Genomic DNA, 18,658 nt, shown 5'->3' on the forward strand with positions numbered 1-18,658 from the left:
TTAATGTGATAATTGCATACATATTAGATATTTTAATTTGATTCAATGTCATTTGTTCGATTTCTTTAATTAACTGAATAGGTTAATCATTGAAGCTTGGATATGAATACTTAGAGAACTATGAGAAGAGAAATATTATGAATCTTCAATATGTGAATTGACATTTTGTTTCTAGTTATTTTCATTTTCAATCTCTATTTGCATTTCAATTCTAAAACCCCTCCAAATTATTTTGTATAGGAAGAATATTAAAGATTGAATACAATATATATGTGTCCTTCGAAAATAGACATAGATTGTGCTTTATATTACAAAATTTTATAAAAAAACTTATATGCTTTTGAATTAAACTATCAAACGGATGCGTTGTTATTTGCTGCTCAAGCGTCTTTAACACCTAATTCACTAAAATACTTGATTTTATTACTTTTATCAACTCATCAAATTTCAAATTTTATTAGTCACATTAAATCACAACATAAACCTACAATATTTATGTTTTTCTTGTCAAACAACATATGGAAACCAAAATGGCTACACAATGTAGTAGTTATGGAGCTAAAATTAAGTTTGTAAGACAAAGACAATTCACCTTATTTAAAAGCTTCTCTTTTTTGGTTATGACTGCTTGAACATTTTTAATCAAGTGATGAAATTTTGATTTGGACTCTCCTAGTTAACTATTACCCGTGTTATTTTCAAATAATTAAAGGCATCAATATTTTAAAGAGAAAGTCCATAAATCTAGTTTTTTTCTCTCTTAACCTTCAAATTTGATTCATTAAAAAACACGTATAGAGTGATTTGATTAAATATATGTAATCCTCAAAGGTCCTACAAACACAATAAAACATCATTAGCTAAAAAAAAGTAAGTAAAAGAAAGTCTTACTTTGTATATGATAATAGATCGTCAATCTCCCTTCATATAATAACGATATATGCATAAGACGTGTTTCTTCATACAAAGACAAATAAATAAAGAGATATAATATATTTTATGTAGGATCAAGTGAAGGAAAAAAGTTATAAAGTTTATATTTATTTCAAATAATAGATAAACTTCGACCTTCAATATTGTATACACACTACTAAAATCCATATTATATTTGATAATTCAAATTCGATTAGTTTATAAGAATAAAATCTCAATTTACTCTTAGATGACCTTTTTAAAGGTCTACCTTGACTCTCAATCATTGTTTTCCTTTAATCTTATGGACATGGTGAATAGCTTAATGGTGAATAGTTTAATGTGTAATAATTAAATTATCTTTTGTATATCTTCCTAAAAAAACACCCTTGAAAAGGTCTTATAGAAATGTTTGTGAAAAACTTGTTTAAACTTATTCTAGATAAACATGGTTTATTTGAACCCTAACAAAGTGATCTCTCATGAAAATTCCCAATACTTCAAAGCCATATTCCAAATTATTGGAATTCCACCACAATTGCCACTTTGTTGGTTTCAAAAAAACCCATTTATAGTTATCATCTCCCATTTATATAGTTTGTATTAAGATTTGATCTAGAAAGTTTATTATTTATTTATTTATTATTTTTTATTATAATTGATTTAAAAATTCTATTAAACATTTACATTTTTATATTCATAATTTTGTTTTCCAAATTCTAATAATACCTCTTATTCTTTGATTGCAAAGTGCATCAAGAAGAGAATAATCATATACATATATTTTACTTTATATAATTTTTTTTCTTGATAAAAAAAACTTTATATTTTTTTTGTGTTTATTTTTTTATACTTATTTTCATTTTGTTAAATCTCTCCCCCATTAGTTTTTGTTCTCTAGAACATAGTAGTGAAAAATAGATTGTTATCTATTTTTTGTCGTCTCTCATTTAATCATATTGAGAAAAGTAAAAAAAGGATAGAATATGAGTTGGAAAGTGACCCTAATTTGTTTAATGGGCCCAATACAAGAAATGTTGTTTGACAACAATTTTACACATATATATATATATATAATAAACATCTTAATAAAAACATTTGTAACTTATTTTTCCTCAACAGCAATTTTAGGAGTTTTTTTTTATGATTTTTTTTAGGATTTTTGGTAGCATTTGATATCTTTCAATAAATTTAATTCTATTTTGAATTTCACTTAAAATATCATCAATAATTAAAAATAATATTATATCATAATATATTAAGTATAAATTTGAAATATGAGTTTATATTAAAGTATTATTAATTATATACAATTATAATATATATTTAGAAGTTTTAAATTTACTATATTTTTTTTAATTATACATATACATTTATTTTGTACAGCGCGAAAACTAAATGAGTTATTTTATAAAGTAAAAATTCATGAGACAATTGTATGGATTATAGATTTTTGTGTAGTGCTTGATTCCAAGTTTAGTTTGAATTAAAGAAAATATTAATAATATATATTTTGAAACAATTAATTAGAAATTATATTTGATGAATAATTAAAAATAGATGGGGTATTATTAAAATTAAGATAAATTGAATGATAGGGTTTATTCTCACAAGAAATATTCGTGTTGTTTGTTGCCAAAGGGAAACTGCGAAACCAAAACCCTTCATAAGACACTGCCACCGTCGCTCACGCCGTCCGCCGCCGCGCTCGTTGTCAACATCGACGCGGCGCGATTTCAGGTTTTCCAATCTGAGCTTCTTCTTCTCAGAATGTTTGCTATATTTCTTTGTGCGCCGTTGTGTTGTATCTATCAATTTCACTGTATACCTTTTCACTCTGTTTCTGATTTAGATTCAGTGTATAATATGTTTCATCGAGACCTGAAAAACGGTGTTTGATTCAGTGTCAGTTGGTGCCACTTTAGACACGTTAACTGTCATTTTTTAGGGTTATTTTAATTGAGATAAATATAAACACAATAATTTCGAAATACGTGTGTGTATATATGGAGCAGCTAACGTATATACCACCAGTTTTCATCAGGTTTTGTTAGTTCATATGATTTAAGATTTTATTTATTTAAGAACCAAAAAAAGATGTTTGAGGACCGTGAATCCTATTAATGTGTCACAAAGCAACCAAGGTGTGCTTAATGTGAGATATATGGATTTATCTTCTTCTTGAATGCTTTGCTTTCCTTCCTAATAACCAAGGTGTTCAGAAAAACAGTTGTATTGGAAGGATTGACGATCTAATCCTTTATTTGTGCCTCAGTAAATTGCATTTTCTACCTTCATTGGAAAATTTGAATACATATTTTTGGTGTAAGACTAGTGACGCACGCATAAAGCTTGCCCCCATTGAGACTTGGTAACTAGAGTTGCATCTTCCCCAGGATCTCACTCCCACAGGCCCAATGGGTGACTTAGCAAATAAAGAGTTGTTTTATCTAATTCAGAATGAAAATATGAGAATGGGTTGCTAACACTAAAATAATATGTTCACATGAACTCAAGCCTTATCATATTTATGGTACACACAAACACACGAAACCATGGTAACATACACTTTACTGTGATTGATAAAATGGTGAGGACCTCTAAGAGATTTATAATTACTAGCTAGTGATTCAATTTTCCTCCTTTCATTGGGAAATTTAATTACAGTTGCGGATTTTAGTTTTAGATTGATATTTAATACGATTAAAGAGAGTTGTGTTTCTTTCTAAGCGCAGCGTTTGTAGCTTCCCCAAATCCAAGCATCTTTTAAAGCTATTTGGCTGTTAACGTTAATCTCTACTCTGGCCATTACAGTGAGCTTGTGATTTCAGATTCTACGTTTTACGTGGTTTTGAGTAAATGTGTGCTTGGAATTAGAATCTATCATGGTGTGTTTCCTTTTAGTTGTTCTGTGAATGAGTTGATTTTTTGTGTTAGGTTTTTCCAAATGCTGAGTGGATTTGAAGTTGTGATTTTGAGTGTTTTTTGAATGTTCCCTGCTAACCCACCTTATATTCCTTTTGAAATTTAGGTGTATGTGTGAGGAAGATGAAGACAATTTCTGGGCATTGTGCTTCGGTGAAAGATGTATCACTATCCAAAGCGGCGAAAATTTTCTCAAAGTTTGTCACTGCTGATAATGGTGCTTCACATATCATCAGTGCATATCTCCGTCGGGCCTCTGATTCTTTCAGCGAGCTCAACCAGTTTCACAAGGAGCTCGAGTCGTCACACTCTCATAAGAAGCACAAAAGGCACAGAACTGAGACTGACACTGACAGTGGGAGGGTAGTGGAAAATTCTATTGGGAGTGTTGATATTAAGCAGGAACTCAGCCTTGGACGTGTGAAATCTGTTGAGTTGAGAAGCCAGCAGAGTGACAATGCGAATGCTGATCTAGATGATGAAAAATTAAATCAGACAATTTTTAAATGTAATCAAGAACTTAATGGTACTGTTGGGCATGGGACAGAAAATGTGGTTGGGAGTGAGATGCATAAGAAGAAGAAAAGGAAGAAGCTGGAAGTTGGGTCCCAGCAAAACGGAGATAACACTGTTAACTTTGGAGAGGTGAAAGATGATGGGAAGCTGCCTAATGGGGCACAAGTTGAAATTGAGTCAGGCAGAGAACAGGGCAATGAAGGTGATTCATATAACCCAGAGATGGAAGAGGGAAGGGAACAGAAAAGTGCAAAGAAGAAGCACAAGGCAAGTTATAAGGATGAGGTTGAGAATGGAAAAAGAATAGAGCAACAGAAAGAGATAGAAAAAAAACTATCCATTGGTATAGATAGTGAAAATGGAGAGCTTGGTGTTTCCCCGGACTCACAAATCAAGAAGAAAAAGAAATATGAGAAAGGAAGGGAGAATACATTATATGCTGAAGAGGGAAAGTTGGAACAGAGCAAGAATAGGAAAAGTGATGATGTGGAAGATACACCAACTGGGGGTTTGACTAAGAAGAAAATGAAAAGGAAACACAGTGGTGATGTTAAAAGTCAGTTGTTTTAATAACTATAGTTGGTTAATCCTTTTTCAAGTTGTTTAAGGATTTGCACTTGTAGGATTGATTACGTTGTTTGTAGTATTAATTTGTGAACTTTAAGACTTCTATGTAGTCTTACGCGGCATTCAAAACATTGATTGCAATCATCAGCTGTTGGTGATGCTAAATTCATTGTAGACTGTGTAGATCAATCACCACTTATCAGGGATAATCGGTTCTTGTAGTTTACATATTCTTAAGGTAATTTTTTGTTTATTGGAGAAGAAATAGTTATTGTGTCATTTGAAATCAAGATATGGAGCAATTTGCCGAGTGCGCAGAATTTTTTATAGGTACATCAGAAAAGTCATTTTGAAACTTACTATTGAGTAATTGTATGGTGTTTGTATGTGTTATGTTTATGAATTTATTCTGGCTATAGTTGTAAAGGTGCCTAATGGTACATTAATCTTAATTGCACTGGGTGGAAAAATGTCTGAATCTGGAGTTCTTGGTTTAAAGATGTTTTTTCTATGCTTGATGTCATTTTCCTCGTTAATGGGTTGAAGTTATATAACTCCTGCCGTGTTTTGAATAAAATATGGATTGAATGTAGTTTTCACTGGAGATTTTCCATTAGATCACGAGCTTATTAAAGATGTAATATATTCTTGTCATTACCTAAAGGTTAGGAATTTGTTCAATGAATTATTTGAGAGCTCCCTTGTCCAATTCTTATATGAACATGGAGCTTGTGTGGTTAATTATTGTCATTTGGTGCAGTGTACAGATATTCTAATTTTGGTCTATGCCTCAGCTACATTTATTTCGGAACTTCAAGGAAAAAACTGTAGAAAGTACTGGCAGTTAAAATAAATTTGTTTATATTTGATTATGAGGTTTTTTATTCTCCTTTATAAATTACCCTTTTTCAATTATTTGAGCAACAAGATATCAAGAAATCATGCTGAAGAACTATTCTGCATTTATTATGTTTGTTTTGGAATTGACTACAATTTCTTGTTTAGGGGATGTATATATTTACATTACAAATCACAACATGATTTGAATAATGGTTTGGGTTTTGTCAGTATCCATTGGAATTAGTGAGAAACTACACGTGTAATTACCATTATTTCTACTTCATAAGTTGTTAAATTAATTAATATAACAATATACAACACTTATTTACTTATAGATAAAGTTATCCACTATAAATTACTTTTGCACACTTCATTAAGTTTACGACATTCTTTACCACAATAGTAATCATACATAATTACATAAATTTATTGCTGGTTATTTGAGATTATTAGAAAATTAACTTTAAGCCTAACTTAATTCTATAAAACTAGTATATGAGATGAGGTTTGCCCCTACTTATATACTATGAGACTATATATTATAGATGATCCGATAACGGGTGACACGATAAGTTTAACACAAATACTTACTAGGATAAACTCGAAATGACTCTAATACCATATTACAAAGTGAACTTTAAGCCTAACTCAAACTCATAAAACTGGCTCATGGAGTGAGATTTACACCTACTTATATACTATGAAAGACTCTAATCTCTAATCAATGTGAGATCTCCAACAGAAGTAAAATTACTCATATACTTATATATAACCAAGTGTGATTAGCAGTTTCATAATATTGTTAATTTCAATTGTATTATAAAATAAAATTAGCCATGTATAAAGTGTTTGCCGTTAAAAAACCATACACTGATACTTAATCATTATTTTGGTGACTAAATAATCAAGTTTGTTTTTTATATCTAATCTTGTTTAAGGAGATTACGAGTTTAATGTAACTCGAACCAAGACATCTTAGGTATTACTTTTTAATTAGAAACTAACAATAACATTCACAACAGTATTAATTTTGATCCCTGTGATTAAAATTGCTGTCAAACAACATTTCTGGTGTTGTGCCCAACTTCCAGCTTCTTCCTTTTCTTCTTCTTATGCATCTCACTCCCACCCACATTTTCTGTCCCATACTCAACACTACCATTAAGTTCTTGATTACATTTAACAATTGTCTGATTTAGTTTTTCATCATCTAGATCAGCATTCCCATTGCCACTCTGCTGCCTTCTCAACTCAACAGATTTCACAAGTCCAAGGCTGAGCTTCTGGTTGATATCAACACTCCCAACAAAATTTTCCACTACCCTCTCACTGTCAGTACCAGTCTCAGTTCTGTGCTTTTTGTGCTTCTTATGAGAGTGTGAGGACTCAAACTCCTTGTGAATCTGGTTGAGCTCGCTGAAAGAATCAGAGGCCCGATGGAGATATGCAGTGATGATATGTGAAGCACCATTATCAGCAGAGACAAACTTGGAGAGAATTTTCGCTGCTTTGGATAGTGATACATCTTTCACCGAACCACAATGCCCAGAAATTGTCTTCATCTTCCTCACCTTTAGCCTTCACACATACACCTAAATTTCAAAAGGAATAAAAGAGGGGTTACAGGGCACATTCTAAAAAAACACTCAAAATCACAACTTCAAATTCACTCAGCATTTGGCAAAACCTAACACAAAAAATCAACTCATTCAAAGAACAACTGAAAGCAAAACACTAATGACAGATTCTAGTTCCTACAACACATTTACTCAAAACCACGTAAAACTGTAGAATTTGAAATCGCAAGCTCAATGTAATGGCCAGAGATTAACGTTAAGAGCCAAATAGCTTTAAAAGATATGTGGATTTGGGAAAAATATAAATCCTATGCTTTGAAAGAAACACAACTCACTCTAATGGTATTGAATATCAATCTAAAGCTAAAATTCTGCAACTGTAATTAAATTTCCCAATTGAAAGGAGGCAAATTGAATCACTAACTAGTAATTATAATAATATTATGAAAGTGAATAGAGAAAGAAGAAATAGAAAAAGTAAAACCCTAATACCTTTAAGCCTTGTCTGGGTTTTGGATTTTGTATGAATGTGACAACGATATATTTTGCCGCCACTGCATGTCTCAGTGAAAGTAGGTTTTTGTTACCAATGGAATTGGGTTTGATTGGGCTTGGCCCAAATACACTTGGCCCGCTTCAGAATTTGCATATGACCGCTTCTTCCTACACTTCCATAGTTTCTTGTGTCAACCTTATAAATTTTTTATTTCAAAATTGTCCTTTTTGTAAAAAAATTAAAGTATATGAGGTTTACAGTGTGGTGTAGTTTATATTTTGGATTATATAATCTGAAAGTCTTTTTTAAATTAAGGATTAACTTTCACATTATGTAATCTGAAAGCTTTTTTCAGATTTAGAATTAGCTTCTGGATTATATAATCTGGAAGTTTTTTTTAGATATGAGATTAGCCTGATGGATTACATATTTTTTTTAGATTATATAATTCAGAATATATTTTTTTAAGAATATATTATGGATGAATGACATAATTCAAAAATTATTTCACGATATTTCGAATTATGTAATTTGAAATATATATAGTTTTTAGATTCTATAATTAAAAAATACTTCTAAATCTAAAAATATATTTTAGACTTGTAATTTAGAATATTTTAAAGAAAAAAAAAACGAAGGACACTGAAACAATGACAAACCAATAAAAAAAGAGTTTAGATTACTGAAGTGAGATAAAATGAAAAAAAGAAAGAAGGTAAAAGGTATTTTCATATTTAGAATTTGGGTTTAGGTTTAGGAATTTTTATTTTAGGACATACAAAATGTACAGAAATTATTTTTTTAATTTTTTAATTAAAAATATTGTTACAGAGTAATCTAATCTATTATCCATTGTAAAAATAAGTTTTGCAAAGTAGATAGATGTTAGGTGACATCACTGCATATATTTGTTTTTCTCCTAGATGAATTACTTTTTTATTTATAAAAATTGTATTATATTTAATTATAATAGTTAAGGCATGGGTATATTTTTTTTTATTTGACTAATCCATTAAATGATATATATATATATATATATATATATATATATAATGGCACTATATATGAAAAAGAAAGAAAAAAAAATATAAAGATTAGAAGTTATGTAACATGTCTAAACTATTCATCGTGTCATTCCACACTGGAAAAATATCAGTCATTCAACAAAATATTAAACAAGAATCAAAGATAAAATATAAAAGGTTAGGATCCATTGTTGCTCTTTATGATTTTGTAAATATATAATTTTAGTCTGTGTAAAATTTAATTGCATAATTTGAGAAACTTTTGTCCCCTAAGAATATATATGTTTTTAAATTCTTAATTAAAAAAAAAAGTTCTCATCCATGATAACTATTTTAGTTACTTATTTATGTAGAATTTTAGTACTAATGTTTAAAACTAAATATGAGACTAAGCTAATAGAAATATTAGTCTTCACCAGTTAAATTTTTTTATTCACTTCAACATACTTATATTGTGTATATTATAATTAGAACTATAAAGATTATCTTTGTGTTAGGTGACTCTTTAAAAATTAGAAAAATATATTCAATTTTGTTCTACACCTTCAATTCAATTCAAATTATCATATACTAAAAGGGCTATTGATCTTGCAAAGTTCACTCTTCTTTTAATCTTTATTAACAAATAGTCTGATTCTAATTATTTAACTAACATGGAGAACATTGTGAGATTCGAACACGCCTCTTAAATGACGTATCTGTGTTGGACACATGTATCGAAAATCGATACTCGTACGATACGTATCGGTGAAGTGTCAAATTTAAAAAATATTTGTTGAATTTTTGACAATTCTAGCACGATTTTAACATAATTTTAAAATAAAAAACACATTAATTTTCTAAAAACTCAAACTTATTATATAAATTTTTATTATGACTATAAAGATAAGGAACAAATCCTTTTGTACCAAGCATGAAAAATATTTTTCTGCTAAAAAAAACTAAAATATACTTGTGAAATAAATCTTTATTGTCAATTTATATAATATATAAGTTCGCGTTCCCGTATCATACATTTTAGAGATTAGACATATCTCCGTGTCCATGTCGTATCAATGTCTATGTTACGTAGTGGGGAAGTCACACTTGGTGATGAGAGGAAAATGAAATAACACAACATTATAAAATCATATGATCAGATTATGGAAAGTGCATGTTTTATTAAAAGGAACTGTTACTGTTTTTTTCTTTTTCTTTTTTTACACTTCTGTTATAAGAATGAAATTTATTTTTCACATTACTGTGATACATAGGCCTAAAATACATTTCTAAAACCTAATAGCAGCAGAATTTATATGAATGATTTTTTTTCTTTTGAGGAACTTTGATTCTTGTGATAGGATGAAACTTAAGAGAGGATTAATTATCATCATTATCACATATGATGAAGCAACATTCAGCAAGTGCAAGCACTGTATGAATAGGAAGAGTTTTATGTACAACATGAAATGGAAATAGTTGTCAATGGAGCACTAGGCTGTGGCTGCAGCTTCTTCTTCTACAGCCTGTGATGCTGGGAGAAGGGTGCAGATGAGGTTGCGGTCACCATACACATTATCAACACGTCCTGAAACACATGTTACAATCATTAGTCTATGCATTTACTTTCAGTCAAACCACATTATGCAGCTACTATATACAGCATAGCACAAAATATCAAACAAGGGTTGATAATGGGGTAAGGTTAATTATTAGAAGGATGTTAAGAACACATAGTTATATAAACACACTTTTGCTTCCCTTTTCTCTTCCTCACAAGTTCCCTTTATATAGAGAATCAGAGGAAGACGTATTCATAAAGAGATAGTGGATAATTAACGTTTATCACATTTTCAAGAGAAAGTTACAATTTCTAGACTTTTGGAATGACCATCGTTGAATATATTCAATGGATCAGTTATCAAGATTTGTTGGTCACAGTTCCCATTAAAATAAGGAGGGATTCTCAACACACACAACTACATGATTACCTGTGGTAGGCCAGAACTTTGAAGCACGGAGCCATGGAGCTGGGAAGGCTGCATATTCCCTTGAGTATGGTTTTGTCCATGCATCAGCCATGAGAAGTGATGGTGGATGAGGAGCTCCCTGCACAACATTTTAGATAATCAGTCAAAAGTGCATCAAGTATGTTGAAATTGTGAACAATGGTGTCTTCTGCATCAAAAGAAATTATTACTTGACTAGATCATGTAATAATCTCTCATTTTAAAGAGTATGTTACTAGCACTCTCTAACACACCTACTAATAACACTACTAAAAAATAATTAAATAAAAATAAATTTTAAAGACAAAAAATAATTAGATGTTATATTGACAAAATTAGATACTATTTTAGAGACTAAAAAAATTATTGATATCTAAATTAGTTTCTATTTTTGATAAATAATGATAATAGTTTCTAATTTTGTATATAATTAGCTACCTAAGTTTTAGCTACCAATTATATAGATTTTAAAGTTGGTATCTAAAACCTTGGTATCTAAAATCCTGGTATCTAATTAGATACCAATTTAGAAACTATTTACCACTATTTATCAATAATAGAAACTAATTTAGATACTAATAATTTTTTTAGTCTCTAAAATAGTATTTTTCAAGTTAAACAGTATGAACACTTCTAACACGACACTATTATTGATTAAAGTTTATTTCAAACTAGTAATTCGTGAGTGACTCTCAAAATGTTGTGATTTTCAACAAGTTTCAACCAATAATAGAGTTGAAAAGAGTTGGTTACTACTTAACAAGTATTCTTCTTTTCTTGTAACATCATATGAAGGAAGAACAAATATTTTACCTTAAGGACATTGTTGTTGATGTCAACCTTTCCTTTCTCTATCTCAGCAATTTCTTGTCTAATTGAAATAAGAGTATCACAGAACCTGTCCAACTCGGCCTGCAGTGATGATCAGTTGAATTAGAGAAGAAATTGCCAAAAAAAGGTACAAATAAAAAAGGGTTCAATCAAAGGACTCATTTTCCAAGGTGATACCTTGCTTTCACTCTCTGTAGGCTCAATCATGAGTGTGCCAGGCACAGGCCATGACATTGTTGGTGCATGATAACCATAGTCCATGAGGCGTTTTGCAACATCTTCAGGCTCAATTCCAGCAGTATTCTACAATGGAAATAGCTTACATGTAATCAGAGGAAGAATAATTCTAAAAAATTGAAAAACAGCTGCAATCATGGAATGGACTTACCTTAAAGCCTCTCAAGTCAATAATGAACTCATGAGCAACTGTTCCATTGACTCCCCGGAAAAGAACTGGGTAATAGTTCTGCAGGAATCAAAGTATAAGTAAAACCAAGGATCATATACAGATGCACACTAATATGAAACTAACTAGAAAAAGGAAAGAAATACATATAATATATGAAAAGGGCCAAACAAACCTCCAATCGTTTGGCCATGTAGTTTGCATTCAAAATGGCTATCTTTGATGCATCAGTGAGTCCTCCAGAACCCATCATGGCTATGTAAGTGTAAGAGATTGGCAATATGAGTGCTGAGCCCCATGGTGCAGCAGAGATGGTACCAAGTGGTTCAGATTTGTCAGGGGCAGGAATTCCACCAGTTGATATCTTCATTTTGAGAACAGATAAAAAATAGATTACAAAGACAAAATAAACAGCAAGAACAAAGTCACACAAATGATTTATCTTCAGAGGAGTTTAAGTTCTACTACCTATGAAATAAAAAGGAAAAATGCTATCCAATCTAGAAATTTAAACTAAATTGCTTTTTTCTGTGAAAGCAATGCACTTAATGTAATAAAAAACATAAATTCATACTATACACAATACCATCCATAACAATGAAAGAAGTCCTTACCACAGGGTGGGAAGGTAAAAATGGTGCCAAGTGTTTCTTTACACCAATAGGACCCATGCCAGGGCCACCTCCTCCATGAGGGATGCAGAATGTCTTGTGGAGATTGAGATGACAAACATCTGCTCCTATCCAACCTGGGCTTGTGAGTCCCACCTGTAAACATGACCAAATATAATTTGACAATTGAACACATATCTTTGGAAAATTAAGCACAAATTGATAAATTCTGGATCACTATGATATGAAGAATCTGGCAACAGAACAATTTGTTGTAAAGAGTTTTAGAAGATTTTAATAAGGATTTTGGATCTATTCACATTTTGAAGAAGACTAAAAAATGGAGAGAAATTAGTTTCTTGAACTCTTAGTGAATATCCTGAACAGACACTTGGTCCAACATGAATGTAAAGATACATATAGAAAAACAAACCTGTGCATTCATGTTGGCACCATCCATGTATACTTGGCCCCCATTATCATGAATAATCTTGCAAATCTCATCAATACCTTCCTCATAAACACCGTGGGTGGAAGGATATGTTACCTGCAATTAAATCAAAATCAAACTAATGTAAACAATGCTTATGTTTGACAATACCTCAATTAGCTGGTATGAGGTCAATATTGAGTAACATTATACAGATGCAAGTTATACCATAAGTGCAGATAAGTTGTCCTTGTGTTTTTCAGCAGCCTGCCTCAACTCTTCTATATTAATGTTTCCCTTGGCATCAGTTCCAACTGAGACAATTTTCATTCCACACATAGCAGCGCTAGCAGGATTTGTACCATGTGCTGAGACAGGTATAATGCAAACATTGCGGTGATGGTCACCTCTTGCCTACATTTTCCAATGGCCAAAAGAAGTAAGAACCATCACAGGTATTTAAGAACATTTATTGGAGATGACGATGCAGGAAAATCATTGCATCTCTTGTAGATACTTAGCAATAGAAAATGACATAACTAAGACTATGTACAATCGGCTGAAATGAAAATACAATGCTAAATTCAATAGTAATCACAGAAACACTTATATATCCCAAGCGTAAATCTGAAGAACCATAAATTTCCTAATAAATTATCAAATGATCCAAGTATGGTCCTTACCAGATGATATGCACGGATAACCATAAGTCCAGCATATTCTCCAGAAGCACCAGCATTTGGTTGCAAAGAGAAGGAGTCAAACCCGGTGATGGTACACAACAAGTCACCCAAATTGTTGAACAGTTCCTGATACCAAGTGTGCTTGTTTAGACCGAAAAAACAATATATATCTAATATTTTCAGGGAAGAAAAAGTATGTATATGAATTTCTTTGAGTGATTATTGTTGTAAGATTATTTAAACATCGAATTACCTGATAACCTTCAGCCTGGTCAACTGGTGCAAAAGGGTGAAGATCACTAAAGCTGGGCCATGTCACAGGCATCATTTCAGTCGTTGCATTCAGCTTCATTGTACAAGATCCCAATGGAATCATACTGTGACATAGTGAGAGATCTTTTGATTGTAGCCTATACAAGTATCTAAGCAGCTCATGCTCAGTTTGGTACCTATTAAGAGAAAATAAAATTGATGTAAGCTTCGATAATATAACTGCATGAATTCAAAGTTCATGATAAGGGACATACGTGTTAAAGATAGGGTGTGTCAGATAAGGGCTATTCCTAGTTAATCCAGAAGGAATTGCACTTTGAACTTCTGATGCAAGAGATGCAGCTGTGAAGGAGACCTGTATATAAATTAACATCAAAATCATGAGTGATGACACAAGTGTTAATTGTGAAATGAATATAATGTGTAATCATACTTACTGGCTTTCCACCAGCAAAGACATTGAAAAGCTTATCAACATCCTCTAATGTGGTTGTTTCATCAAAAGCAACAGTGATCTGAAAAAACAGGAAAGCTCAATTATCCAAAGGCATGCAAACACATTTAACCAATTTTGGTGCAACAAAAAGCAACACTCACAGTGTTTCCATCTACAACTCGCAAATTTATTTCACTTCTGATAGCAGCATCAGCAATTGCATGTGCGTTGGAAGTCTTAACCTTCACAGTGTCAAAGAAGGGAAGGTCTTGAACTTCCACAGTTCCAAGTTTCTTTAATCCAAGAGCAAAGGCCCCAGCAAGACCATGAACACGGTGTGCAATGTTCTTAAGGCCTTCAGGTCCATGATACACGGCATACATAGCAGCCATGTTTGCAAGAAGTGCCTAAACAAATCCAACCAGTATTCAATAAAATACTCAACCAACTCAAACAAAATCACAACATAGCTCCAGGAATACACTAACACAAGGCTTCATGATAATCCTTCCCTTCCAAAAAATAGGATTCGAAACATGAATATATATTTAAAAAAATAGTTTTATTTTGATACGTATATCAGCACACAAATTTATACACTGTAAACTAATTAGAAATCACTCTCAATATGACTCTTAAACCCCAGTTATTTCCAAATTCACCCGTGTTATCATACATTACAAACTATGATTGAGTGATAGTGTAAAAAACCCTTACATAGTTGGTGCATCATGATTAGAGAGTAAGTCAACAATTTTATCATATGGTAATCTATAATCAAATGACAGCATTAAAATCATTTACACAGTCAGTACGTTCTAATTGGTTTCTAAAAACAAATTTGAAGTATTAAAACTATCAATAGGTTTTGCAAACAACAAATAACTAAAAATTATTGAACCAACCAATTGAGCAAGTTACCTGGGCAGTGCAAATGTTGCTGGTAGCCTTGTCCCTCCTGATATGCTGCTCCCTAGTTTGCATTGCCATCCTCAAAGCAGTCTTTCCAGAAGAATCAACACTGACCCCAATGATTCTTCCTGGCATCATCCTCTTGTACTCTTGTGATGTGGCCAAGAAAGCTGCATGAGGACCTCCATAGCCCATTGGAACTCCAAACCTCTGAGCTGACCCAACAACAATATCTGCCCCGAACTCCCCAGGAGGCTTCAACACTGTCAGAGCCAACAGATCACTTGCCATAACAACCTTCACCTCATGAGCATGAGCCTTCTTGATGAACTCCCCATAGTCCAACACCTCACCCTCAGTCCCAGGGTACTGCACAAGCACACCACACACATCCCCAGATTTGTAATCAATATCCTTAAGATCTGCTGTCACAACCTTGAGATCAAATCCAGCAGCTCTTGTCTTGCAAATATCAATGGTCTGAGGGTGGCAGTTGCTTGCAATAATGAAGGTCTTCTTCTTCCCTTTCTGGATGTGATTGCACATGGACATTGCCTCAGCTGCAGCAGTGCCCTCATCAAGCAATGAGGCATTGGACATGGGCAAGCCAGTGAGGTCAGTGATCATGGTCTGGTAATTCAGCAGTGACTCAAGCCTCCCCTGAGATATCTCAGCCTGGTAAGGAGTGTACTGAGTGTACCAAGCAGGGTTCTCCATTATGTTCCTCAAGATCACCGGTGGAACATGAGTGTTGTAGTACCCCATCCCAATGTAGGACTTGAAAACCTTGTTCTTTGAGGCCAACTCCTTCATGTGCTCAATCATCTGGCTCTCTGTCAACCCTCCATCGAATTTCCCGAACTTCATCTCCTTCAGGCGGATCGACTTAGGCACAGTGGCATCAACCAGAGAATCGATGCTCTCAAAGCCACATGACTCTGCCATCTTGCTCTGTTCCTCTGGGGTGGCAGAATTATGGCGCCTGGGGAAAGTGTCACTCGCTTGAAGCGCTTCAACCGAGATGGATCGGGTTGAACCAACACCAAGGAAGCCACCAACAACGCCGCGTGACATGGTGGCGATGTTCATGCTCCTTCCCAGAAGGGTATCTGTTTTGGATCCTCTGTTTCGCAGAGCAGGGGAGGAAACAGAGGACATGCACCTAGAGGAAGAGTACAACAACATGGGGGTGGTGGAAGAGTGCAGTACAGATTCATTCTTCTGGTGCTGCTTTGCCTCTGAAACCAGACGCTTCAGAATGGCGCGGTTCGCTAGCCTGCGAGCACGTTCCATAACTGCTGCTACAGAGAGAGAGAGAGAGAGAAAACAGAGGAGAAATGTTTTGTGTTAGAACTTAAGGTTTCAGAGTTCTGAGGTGTTTTGTTTTTCTCGTTATGATTCCATTGGAGTTTGTGAGTGAGGATGGGGTGTAAAGTGTTGCTGATGACACTAGACTCCTTCGAAGGCTATACAATTATATAAAATATGAACCTATGTTCTACTTGTATATATATAATATAAGACCTTAATAATAATATAATTGATATATAATCACATCTCTTAATTATTTGATTTAGAATTTAATATTGGGTTGGTGTAGATGAAAAGGAATTTATTAAGAAAATTGGGTCCTTTAAACATGTCTTTTATGACAAAAAGATTGGTTTTTTGACTTTTAAATGAAAATGGTTTGAATGTTAAAAAAATGTTAAAAAAAAGAGATTGTGATAATAAAGCTTTGATTTTGTGGAAATGAATGGGTAAAAAAAGGATGATTTTTTTGTGGGGGTGATAAAATATGGTGTTGAGATCTGGTGGAAATGGTAGGTGGTTGGTGAGTGAGAGTCCACCTATGAAGGAAAATGACAGATTGAAGGTTATCACTGTCTCAGAAGAAAACACCACAAAGTGTGGAAGGGAGGAATGGATGGAAGGCATTGAAGCTGGGAAGATTGAGTTTCAATGGAAGACATTAAAGGGTGTTTTATTTTTGTGAGGTTTGAAAATTGTAAGATTCTGATGAGTAGTTTGTGGCAGATCCTTTCACCAGGCTTATCCTTTCTGTGTCACAAGGCAAAAGAAACAAAAAGGGTAACTTGGGGTTCTGAAATTTTGGGGCTATGTTTTTTGCTTAAGATAGATGGTTGTGAAATTAGATGACACCCTTTGATGCTTAAAGGAACAATCACAATCTGAAAGTTAGATTTTTGATTCAGGTAGCCACTTCCTTTAATTTGTGTGACACTCTCAAAGAATTTTGATAAATGGGGTTGTTGAGGCAATTTAAGGTTCTATTTTAAGGATTCATTTCTCCAATGAATAAGGTTGTAATGAATGAAACAACCTTTGCAGTTTTTGAGCAAATTCAGAAAGTCTCCACAGTAAAAATATGCAAAACTTTGATACAAATCTTACCCTAACAAGTTTTCATTGTAAGTGTGACACATTTTGCTTTTATCAAGAACTATTTTTTATAAGAAAATGTTGATAAAACTACTTTTTTATTCAAGAAATTCAAATATTCAATTTAAAAGGAAAGAAAAAATTGGTAATTAGGTACAAAAAATTATTGGGAACATTGGGGAAAAAAAGGTTGGTAGGTGAGGGAAAAGAGAAGCATACTTTATGAGGAAGCACATTATTGTGATTAATTAAAGCAAAATCAATGGTTAATAGAATCAAAGGTTTGGTTTATAGTATTTATCAGTGTATTATATACCAGATCCACCAACCATGTGGCAATAATCAAGGGTTAATTGGTTTAGGGTTTAATTAGTTTATTTTTTTTCTCACTCAATTTTCCTAATGAAAAAAAAGATTGATGTAGAATAAATTCAAAAACATTGAATAAAACATTCAACATAAGTACAATTTTTATTTCAGAGCAAGTCATTTTTTTTCTTTCTTTTTTACTGTCAATGTCTAAATATTATGTATTAAAACATTTAACTAATTTAATCTGAGTAGAATAAAATTAATAACATATATTTAAGTTATTGCTTAAAAAGGTTTTATATTTTAAAATGAAATTTGGTAGTTTTTTTCCCATTAATATCACTATACACTTAAATAATAGTGAGTGTCGTTAGAAATATAATTAGAGAGTGGAAATTATAGGATTGGAATAAGACATTGAGAGAGAATCGATGGTTTAAGAATATGGCAAAGGGGAATTTATTTTATTTTCAAAATGTATTAAATAATAAGATTTGGAAAATTATAAATTGTGT

At 32.5% G+C, this 18,658-nt stretch overlaps 3 protein-coding genes across 3 annotated transcripts; 1 reads left to right on the forward strand and 2 right to left on the reverse strand.

The window, feature by feature from the left end:
- Window positions 1–2,350: 2,350 nt before the first annotated feature.
- On the forward strand, window positions 2,351–5,210 carry LOC137816634 (uncharacterized). The gene is made up of 2 exons (XM_068619861.1): window positions 2,351–2,652; window positions 3,944–5,210. The coding sequence occupies exon 2, from the start codon at window positions 3,961–3,963 to the stop codon at window positions 4,921–4,923; it is 963 nt and encodes a 320-aa protein (XP_068475962.1). The 5' UTR covers window positions 2,351–2,652; window positions 3,944–3,960; the 3' UTR covers window positions 4,924–5,210.
- A 1,525-nt stretch (window positions 5,211–6,735) lies between these two features.
- LOC137816635 (uncharacterized) lies at window positions 6,736–7,895 on the reverse strand. The gene is made up of 2 exons (XM_068619862.1): window positions 7,830–7,895; window positions 6,736–7,352 (listed from the first exon to the last, which is right to left on the reverse strand). The coding sequence occupies exon 2, from the start codon at window positions 7,320–7,322 to the stop codon at window positions 6,816–6,818; it is 507 nt and encodes a 168-aa protein (XP_068475963.1). The 5' UTR covers window positions 7,323–7,352; window positions 7,830–7,895; the 3' UTR covers window positions 6,736–6,815.
- A 2,311-nt stretch (window positions 7,896–10,206) lies between these two features.
- Window positions 10,207–17,534, reverse strand: LOC137816631 (glycine dehydrogenase (decarboxylating), mitochondrial). Its single transcript, XM_068619854.1, has 15 exons — window positions 15,438–17,534; window positions 14,678–14,923; window positions 14,518–14,595; window positions 14,335–14,435; window positions 14,061–14,256; window positions 13,808–13,933; window positions 13,353–13,538; window positions 13,128–13,241; window positions 12,698–12,850; window positions 12,259–12,447; window positions 12,066–12,143; window positions 11,855–11,980; window positions 11,660–11,758; window positions 10,829–10,946; window positions 10,207–10,425 (listed from the first exon to the last, which is right to left on the reverse strand). Exons 1-15 carry the CDS (start codon window positions 16,719–16,721, stop codon window positions 10,331–10,333), a joined length of 3,189 nt encoding a protein of 1,062 aa, XP_068475955.1. The 5' UTR covers window positions 16,722–17,534; the 3' UTR covers window positions 10,207–10,330.
- Window positions 17,535–18,658: the final 1,124 nt, after the last annotated feature.

Source organism: Phaseolus vulgaris, chromosome 1 (genome assembly GCF_000499845.2).
Source record: "Phaseolus vulgaris cultivar G19833 chromosome 1, P. vulgaris v2.0, whole genome shotgun sequence".
Lineage (NCBI taxonomy): Eukaryota > Viridiplantae > Streptophyta > Magnoliopsida > Fabales > Fabaceae > Phaseolus > Phaseolus vulgaris.